The 9,599-nt window shown below is 29.1% G+C and overlaps 2 protein-coding genes across 11 annotated transcripts in view; one reads left to right on the forward strand and one right to left on the reverse strand.

The window, feature by feature from the left end:
• Positions 1-444: 444 nt before the first annotated feature.
• LOC117210468 (catenin alpha) lies at positions 445-7,723 on the reverse strand. 8 transcript variants are annotated; one of them, XM_033453550.1, is made up of 10 exons: positions 7,428-7,723; positions 6,460-6,801; positions 5,647-6,379; positions 5,120-5,146; positions 4,049-4,282; positions 3,372-3,974; positions 2,617-3,294; positions 2,471-2,473; positions 2,189-2,363; positions 445-1,580 (listed from the first exon to the last, which is right to left on the reverse strand). In XM_033453550.1, exons 2-9 carry the CDS (start codon positions 6,774-6,776, stop codon positions 2,199-2,201), a joined length of 2,760 nt encoding a protein of 919 aa, XP_033309441.1. In that variant the 5' UTR covers positions 6,777-6,801; positions 7,428-7,723; the 3' UTR covers positions 445-1,580; positions 2,189-2,198. The 8 variants fall into 8 exon arrangements, with proteins under 8 accessions (XP_033309441.1, XP_033309438.1, XP_033309430.1 ...); XM_033453547.1 differs by having other exon boundaries at positions 445-2,046; XM_033453539.1 differs by having other exon boundaries at positions 445-2,051.
• Positions 7,724-7,860: 137 nt separating this feature from the next.
• LOC117210512 (crossover junction endonuclease EME1) overlaps positions 7,861-9,599 on the forward strand; it is a 1,917-nt gene continuing 178 nt past the window's right edge. Inside the window, exons 1-4 of one of the 3 annotated variants that reach the window (XM_033453631.1) lie at positions 7,861-8,477; positions 8,538-9,265; positions 9,334-9,387; positions 9,534-9,599. The exon at positions 9,534-9,599 is cut by the window's right edge and continues 178 nt beyond it. In XM_033453631.1, coding sequence (XP_033309522.1) covers positions 7,991-8,477; positions 8,538-9,265; positions 9,334-9,387; positions 9,534-9,599 — 1,335 coding nt within the window. In that variant the 5' untranslated portion in view covers positions 7,861-7,990. Of the gene's footprint in view, positions 9,266-9,333; positions 9,388-9,533 lie in introns of all 3 variants that reach the window. The other 2 variants (XM_033453638.1, XM_033453624.1) reach the window with 2 other exon arrangements.

Genomic DNA, 9,599 nt, shown 5'->3' on the forward strand with positions numbered 1-9,599 from the left:
CTTTTATTTAATTTATGTGGTTGTGCAGGATATACATATATTTTTTTCAATTTTATGTTAATATAAAACGAAAAAAAACAAAAAATTTAAAATGTAAAAAATACAGATAAACTTTTTGTAGCAATAAATCTTTTTTTAAGTGCCACTATAAAAGTAATGTGTAGAGGATTAAGATAAAAATAATTATATTGTTTAAGCAAGTGTGTATTATTATAATTATATCATTGCCATTAATCATTTGCATTTGCAATTTCCTGTATTGTATTATTATTTCTGTAATATTTAGTATATAAATGAATTATATAAAATATAAATTTATGTATTGCATTTATGATGTCCTTTCCTATTGATTTATAATAGTGATTGTTATAATTTTTCATGTGGAATAAACAATTTATTTGTGAATATAATGCATAAAATATTAGTAATAGTAAAAAAGAAACATTTGTTAAAAGCATCACCTTGTATTTGGCAGCATATCAGTATATATATAACTACAATTAAATCTTACAATTATTTCTATATAAATTAGTATCAGTTTTACAATAGTAAAAAATTGATACCAATACATATTGCATTAAAAGTTATGAAATGTGAAATGTTTTTATTCCATATATTCTGCAAACTCTTTAATATATTCCAATGCAACATTTACTACAATAACTATACTAATATAAATAAAACAATACATATTATAATGTTAAGCACAATTATATATTTCTATTATGTATTTGCCACACGTACAACATGTTATTTTTGTAATAACCAGAGAATCATAATTTAATATTTGCTACAAAATTTGTAAATGTAATAAATTTCAATTGTTTTTCGAATATAATATTTCACTCATTATATAAAGTATGAAATTGGTATCAGTTTTTTTACAATTATTTCTTATATGCTATAGGTAATATAAAATCATCATAAAGGAGATTTTTTTTAAATGTATAATTGTAATCATATTTACTTATATACAATCATTAAATACTTTGATCTGCAGTCTCTTTATTCCAATGCAATACTGTCTTATTTATATTGCTTTTATGCAAGTTTTGTTGACACACAGTAACACGTCTTCCACCTAATTACGAATATGATATTGAATAACAAAAAGTCCAATTTTTAATCAAATTCTCTAGGAAATCGTAAAATACATTAAAACATGTATGCAAGACAGATATATAAAGTTAAATTATATAAGTAAAAGATTTATGTATAGAAAAAATATAATTTGTTACATCAAATATATTTATACAAATGAATTCTTATACTTTCATATTGATTACTTGGAATTATTAATATAATTACCACTTGGAAGAATGCTAACATTATTATTTGTATCTTAGTTGTTTTTTTCTTTTTGTAAAATCATAGCAAAGTATTTATCAATATTATTGTCAAAAAATTCATTATAGTAAGAAACTGACCTCCGTGTAACATAGTAGCAAAAATTCAAGGCCTGTAATTGTTATTAACATTACTTAAAATAACAGCCTTATACATCTTTTTATTGTTAGAGACCTTATTGCTGGATATGTATAAGAATGTGTGCTGGTTATAAAATCGTTGAATAGGGTGATCTATATATTAACAAAACAGAAAAATAATTACCAATTTCAGTCCAATACAAATGTTTGATATTACAACAAAAATATGAGATCTTTGATAAGTTTATGTATGTATGTACGTAAGTATATATACGTTGCTCAACATTTAATACCACTTAATAAAATTTTATTAAAAAATTGTTATGCGTTTAATTTAAATTTTTATCTTTTATAAATAATGATAAAAAGGATAGCATTTCTTTAGAATTGATACTTAATCAATAATAAAAATTTTATTGTACATTTAAATATTATAGAAATGTTCAAATTGTGAATTTCGTTTGCAAAAAAATACAAAATATTCCAACAATGGTAGTACAATTAGGTCATTTTTCTTGAAAATGAAGCCTTACATGCAAAAATCTTATTCTGTTCTTTTAATTTATTTTTATATGAGAAATTACTTCCTGCTCGGTTATACCACGATTGCTGGAGCACCCTGTACTTCATGACAATAAATTAACAATAAACATAGATTCTGTGTTTTAATTTTATACTTAGTAGAAAATAAAACATTTTATTCATACAATTTTTTAAAGGTGATGCTGTATACTAGACTCTATCTTTATTAAATTACTTACACATAAGGTCTTAAACACTTTCTGTAGGACTCTGAAATTCGGAAAGTGCATGTATCGGGTTTTGCACCTTTTTCTGTGAACCTTTACGTACTTTTGCCCTGACTTCTTCTGGTCTTTCAGGACGTACCAATGGTTTCTTTTCTGGTGCTTTCATTTTCCATACAACAATTGGAGACTGTATAAACAGAACAAATATCAATTACGAATGTATAAGGAAGATAATAATTATAGTTTCTCCGATGTTTAAAACTGTAAATATATATTTGTTACATAGATACTTACATACTACAAAATCCAATAGTTAGTCAGTAAGAAAGTTTTAACATTAATATTAATTAAGTACATGAATCGTATACATGTAATTCACTTGTTTAGAACTTAAAATACAGAAATCGAGGAAGTCATTTTAATATATGAAAGGTACTTACAGTTACTGTAGATTGTCGAGGATATTTGGTTGAAGCAACATACGAAGCCTTAACAGTTAGTACAACTGCATTCATTAGATTTTTAGCTGCCTGAATGAGAGAAGTTGCACTATCAAGTCCAGATACAATTAATTCTCCACTGATATTTTGTACGTCTGCTTTAACTTTGCTTGTAATATTCATTTGATGACAATATAATGCTATACGTTGTAAGTATGCTAACAGATCTTTTTTAGTAGAACTTTCTGGACACTGATCTGCTATTTGTCTCGTTAATTTATCTAATTTAGTCCCGGCTTCAGAAATTTTCTTTGCAGCGTTGATGACATCCATAGTTGTCTTTAAAGGTCCACGACCTCTAGTGAAATCAGTCATTTCCATCATGATCATACACATGTGCTTAGCAAGAACAATAATATCGTTTCCTGCATCGTCCCACTTGGCAACTTCTTTATCGAACTTTAGTTTCTCACTCTTGAAGTATTCTACTTGCTGTAAGATTTTTTGTTTATCTTCTTCTGGCATTTTACGCATAGCTTCACGAGCCGTAGTAATTCCGCTAATTTCTGGATATTCATCAACACCATGTTCACCAGTTTGAGCACTCGATTTACTACGAGTTTCTAATGTATAATGTTCATCAAGTTCCACGTCTTCTGGATCCAAATCTTCATCCGCCTAAAATATAGTATATATAAATAAAGCAAATATAGTAATAAAGATACAAACTAGAAGCTTATACTGCATTTACTTACTCTGTTCATCAGTACGGCTCGCCTAATTTCACGAACACCGTCATAAACCAATCTCGAAGCATCTATAAAATCATTTTCATCCACATCTTTAGCAGGATTACTACCCAATGCATCTACCGCGACTTCTACTCTCTGTGCAAATTTTGGCATTACTTGTTCCCTTAAAACTTTCACGGCTTCTAAAACTCGTTTCGTATAGATACAAGGCTCATAATTATCCATTTCTGCTTGAACAACGTTACACACTCTGGCAGATCGTCCACGGATTGCACCCGCGGTTCTATCTAAAGTATCAGCATCACCTTCTTGTAATGCCAATACACATTTATTTACGTCTTCCAAGATATGATTTTCAGATACAGCTAAGAAATCATCAATGGTAGTAATATCATCGACAGCTTCTGTTAATACTCTTACTTGATTCTCCCATGCTTGCCGAAATACTTCCATGTTATCTAACGCTACTTTAGATCGATTACGAGCTGCAAGAACACGGGCTGCATTGATTACTTGTGGACACAGGTTTCCAATTTGTGCTGCCGCATATCGAACCATTTTTACACCATCTTCGTTTCCGGACATACTACATACTAAATTGGCAACCTGAATAGTCAATATCATATTAAAGTTATTACAATAAAATTAATATTTTAGATATATGTAGTTTAATAACATACCTCAACTAGCTTATTGGCATGCTCTGTAAAAACAAGTGCATATTCTTCCACTTCTTTATCACGACCATTTCTTGCAGCTTCAATGAGGACCAATAAAGGTACACTTGTTTCCAAAAAACTATCAGATACATGATCTACTACGGCTTTTCGTAATTGTCTACGAAGATCACGAGTTTTTCTGCACATATGATCAATTGCTCTTTCTAAACCTTCGGATTGTTCCTTGACACCCATCTGTTAAAATACATGTACAATTAAAAATAGAAACAATAAAAACAAATGTTTTATGAGCATTCAAGTAAGATCTAAGCTATTTCTTTACTAATAGCATTAAAGTGTAAGATAGAACTCTTTTTTTTAATAATTGTTAAAAGGATAAATGATAATTAGCTAAGAGATTATTTTATTTTATTATTTGGAAGATGTATTCTAATCTAGATGTATCTATATTTTTTCAATGCAAGTATTTTAATATATATATGTATATATATCTTACAAATTAACATACTAGTTATGAAAATTATACTTCTATTTAACTTAATGAAAATAAACCTTTCTCAAAAGAAGCTATGTACATAGGCAAACATAAAAAAATAATATAGTATAGTAATATACCATAGCACATTGTAGTATGATATAAAGAAAGCAATGATTTGCTTCATTGTGAAAAGAATCTTGTAAATAAAAAATATATATGTATACAGTTAAAATCAACTTAAAAATAATTTTATGTCTATTTAATTTTACATTGCAAATCTTAAGTTATGTTTGAACTATAAACTATTTGTCTACACTATTTTATTTATTTAATTTCTATGAATATGTAATTATATTACATTTGGTGCTTTTCTTCTATTTTATATATCTACATAGTATATACAATTGTGCAATTTAGAGGATAACTGCAAAATGTACACTGAGTTATTAAAAATTATTTGATTAGTGCTTGTTGTTAAATAATATATAGATCATGTGTGGAAAAGTACAATATTTTAATAATATAAAAACTTCTTGCTTAATTTGTAAATTATATGCAAGAATAATAAGAAAACACAAGATTTTCATATTTACCCGTTTCCCACCCCGAGCAAGCTGTAACTGCAGTCATCAAAAATAAAAAACAAATGAGTAAAATGAACATACCAATCATACATAAATCAATTGTGATAAATAATAATATAATTATTTGTGTTTTAAATGTGTTTCTGGATATATTTGTTTTTGTATATATTTACTTATAAATGCATCATATAACGAATGTATCATTACATATTGTACGTTTAAATGCTATATGTTACAGAGTAAGATACAAACTAAAATAAATTATATAAAATAAATATAATATTAAATTTCTCTACATCGCTGCAATTATTAATAAAGTTTATTTAACATATTGACGCCGGTGCCGATATTCAGGGTTTTCTCCGTGGGGCAGCGCCCGAATTCACTGTCTTACACGTGAAATACACGTGCGACCCGCCGATGGGTCGCGCCAGCGTCAACGTGTTAAATATGTGTTATTGTATGTATACATAACTTATATACATACAAAGTATATGTTTAAGTCATGGAAGTACAAAAATCCACAAAGTACTTACATTATTCATATATTCACTCAACAAATCCTGAAGTGCTTGCCTAACTGCATTACATTCTGCAACAATGCGTTCTCTGCGTTCATCTCGAGTGCATGAAGAATCCGCCATCAATGCAGCACCACTGATGATACTTTCCAACCTTTCCTCAAGACTAGGTCTTGTACGTACTTCATTATATGCAAGTGGAGACATTACCATTCTTTCATCAAAATCATCTAATGCAGCAGCTAATTCTCCAGGTCCTTCATAAGGATGTTGGCTATCAACTGGAGTCTTTCCTTGTGCTACGTCATTAATGGTATTTACAGCTTCACATACTTGCTTCAGAACATAATCACGGTTTGCTTTTGCTGCAGCTAGTTCAGGATGTCGAACATAAACTTTGGAGGCAGTAAGAAGCATAGTAGAATGCTTTTTAAGAACAGCTCTTGCTGCAGCTAAGTCATCTCTTAATTGAGGATCTTTTAACTCTTGCTGACGTTTTGCAGCTTGATTCATAAGTTCTGATGCATTTCTTCCAAATTGTTTTATGTTTTCTAATAATTCTCCTTGTGAAGATGCATTCTTCAATTTTTTTAAATCATCTTCTACCACATGAAGTGATTTCAGCAACAAATGCACATCAACCATATCTGCTAAAATAAGCAAACGTGTTACTGCAGATAACAAGTTCCTTGCTGCACGAACCATGTTCCCTCTTTTTAAAGAAGAACAAGGATCTTCAGAAAACTCTCTGTAATTAATTAACAATAACGTTAAAATTTACTTAACATTCTCTGTATATTTTAGAAAAATATAAAACAAATATAGTACCTAGCAGCAATGCTCATTGCAGCACCTGTCTTTTTTACTTCCTCAACAGCACTTAACATTTCTGCAGTAATGTCAGGATTTTCATAAGCTATTTGTTCACCTTTCTCAATAAAATTGCTAGTTGCTTTCTCAACAGTTCCAACTAAAGCACTAGCCCTTTTTGATTTTCCTTTCTTTTTCTTGCTAGGACCCTTTGTATTTACAAGCGTAGTAACTTGTAAAACCAAGGGTTCCAATGTTTTTTCTACAGACATGGTACGGATCTCCAAATTCTTGGGATCCCATTTCAAAGTTATTGGACCAAAGTGATCAGACATTTTTGTTATTTCAAACAAATTAATTCTGTAAATCAAAATAATAATACACAAATACATAATTAATAAATTTCTATAGTATAATACAACATTACCTGTGCTCTTATAATATAGTACAGATAATTTATCAAACTAAAGTAAATTAAACCTTTTTCCTTATCAATTATTTTTTTATTATCATTATATTTGTAACATTTATTTAAATAACATGTAATACTAGTAGAATAAAATTCCACTTTTCCACTTACTTATCTATAAAACGAAAGCGACTAGACGATATAACTTTGATTAGAAGATATGAATATTTGAAAAAATCAGGGTGCGTCAGGTCTGATTATTCACAAAAGATTCACACATAGAAAATATTTAGTATGAGATACACTACTGCTTTGTGTTCTGGCCACAGTTCGGGGCCGAATCTGGCCAGAATGCAAGGGAGGGTCTATACCAGGAATTCTGCCTCGGCGTGAAATAGATGGATAGAGTGAGAGTGAGTCAGTGGCGGTACTGGCGGTTACATTTGTTTATGTTAGATACATATCACAAGAACTCTCACTCTACGAAAGCAGTTTTAAGTAATGGTGAAGATAGTGTACAATACAGGGCAGAATTCCTGCTCACGATACAATGCATTAATTATAACAATTTTCTTACCTTCATGAAAAATTTACAGTTGAAAAGAAAATGTATAGATCGTTAATAAAATCCACGTAAAACAACACGTTTGTTTGAAAAATCAGTCACATTGGAAATCAAAATTTCAACACAAACAATCCCATATCACTTCGATGTATCACCTATTTGCCATCTACTCTTCATTCATGACGTCATTATTTCCGCTGAAGTTAGAAAATGAACGACACCTCCAGAGAACCGGTCTACGCCCGAAGCTCGAAACACGAATGCTAAAGCGAAGCTTATATGTACATATACATACATATATGTATGTGTGCATGCAACTTGCCGTAAGAATGCAGCAGCCAATCAAAGAATATCTTTTTTAATGTTTTACAAAGTTATATATCGTCAGATTATTTCATTGGTTATTGTATCTATCCTTATCACATTCACTGTATATTCCTATAAGCTTTTGTCGTTTCTGTTATGTGTGATTGTGTGATATACACTCTGAAATACAGATATTTGAATCTTAATTAGAAAGGTGAATTGAATCTTATAGAAATTTTGTATAATTTTCTTATAGATACTTTAATGAAATGATTACAGATGTTGTTGTTTTAAGCGATTCAAACGAATCTTCTTTATCCGTTCAATCGAATTCGAATAATAGATCTTTATCTCATAATTATAATTCAAGTGATCTTGAATTTCCTGCAATAAATTTTCATCATATTATTAACGAAGACGATGTAAGTAAATCACGGAATATTGATATTGCAAGCTGTTCATCTAATTTTAACACAAATGGATCATCATATCAGACTGATGATAAACATACTGCTAATAGCAAAAATTTCAAACAATATAATGTTAGAAAGTTTTCGTACAATGTTTCTAATTCATCTGACTCAGATGAAAAGAGTAGCAATACAGAAAGACAAAGGAAAGGTAAAGGTACTGTAAGAAAGAAAAGTAGAATTGAACTAAATGAAGAAAAATTAAAAAAACAAGAGTGCTTAATGAGAGAAAAAGCACTGAAAGCAATTGCAGTTAAAAAATCAAAAGATATAAAACCTGGTGAATGTATGAAATTTATAGAAGTTGTTCTTGACAACGATATTAAAAATGTTGCTCCTATTACAGATATAATAGATACATTGAGAAATGCTGGTGTAACATATACTGTTAAAACAGAATTTATTTCAAATAGCATTACATGGAAAAGAAGCATTGAAAATAGCTATATTGATGACACCAATAAAATATGTACAGTAACCGATATTGAACAAATTAGTCAAATATTGATAATTTGGAATTGGGATGAGGCAGTAATAAAAGTAACAGATGGTAGCTTTTGTACATCTATCTCTAGCATTAAATCTTCATTACCAGATTACAAAATAACACTTGTAATTTTTGGAATAGAGGATTATTTTGCATGTAGAGAACAAAGAAGAAATTTAAAGGAAAGTAGAACAAAAAAGAAAACCTACATCGAAAAGTATCATCAAATGTCTACATATCCTCACAAAATATCAAGGAAACATCTTGAAACATGTCTCAATGAAATACAAATTATTTCAGATTGTAGCAGTAGATTAATTAACAACTCTCAAGATTTAGCATTAATGATATATCAATATACGAAAGCTATAGCAGAGATACCATATAAATCAGAAAAGAATAAAAATTTAACAAATAAATTTGATTGGTATGTAATGGGAGATAATAGAAACACTGTTAAAGTAGATAAAAGTGGAAATGGATTGAAAAGATTATGGCAACAGCAGCTTTGTCAATTTAATTTGAGCAGTCTTGAAATTGCAGAAGCAATTTGTTCTGTGTATCCAAGCCCTGCAAATTTGATAGAAGTAAATATTGATATATACCAAATATATGAATTATTTCCTTTTCCTATCTTTCTTTTCCTTTTTTCCAGGCTTATATGAACTGTACAGATACTGAAGGAGTAAATTTGTTGAAAGATATTCCGGTAAATAAAAAACATTCATTACAATGTTTCAAATAAGATGAGCTTTTAAAAAAATAATTTATGTATACAATAAATTAAAGAATGGCTATAGTTTAATACTGTTATTTTTACTTACACTTCATAAATATATTTTTAACACTTTACAGATTAGAAGAGCAGCTGGACCTCTTACAACTGTACGTAAAGTTGGCCCAGAATTAAGTAAAAAAGTC

The sequence above is a fragment of the Bombus bifarius genome, unplaced genomic scaffold (assembly GCF_011952205.1).
Source record: "Bombus bifarius isolate JDL3187 unplaced genomic scaffold, Bbif_JDL3187 scf7180000007968, whole genome shotgun sequence".
NCBI lineage: Eukaryota > Metazoa > Arthropoda > Insecta > Hymenoptera > Apidae > Bombus > Bombus bifarius.

What these genes read in the sequence shown, in the direction of transcription:
- LOC117210468 (XM_033453550.1), bottom strand. Translation starts at nt 6,776, where the DNA reads ATGTCTGATCACTTTGGTCCAATAACTTTGAAATGGGATCCCAAGAAT. An exon ending in TGAGTGAATATATGAATAAT is followed by an intron (nt 5,147 to 5,646) that starts GTAAGTACTTTG and finishes TGATGACTGCAG; the next exon opens with TTACAGCTTGCTCGGGGTGG. An exon ending in TTGCTCGGGGTGGGAAACGG is followed by an intron (nt 4,283 to 5,119) that starts GTAAATATGAAA and finishes GTATTTTAACAG; the next exon opens with ATGGGTGTCAAGGAACAATC.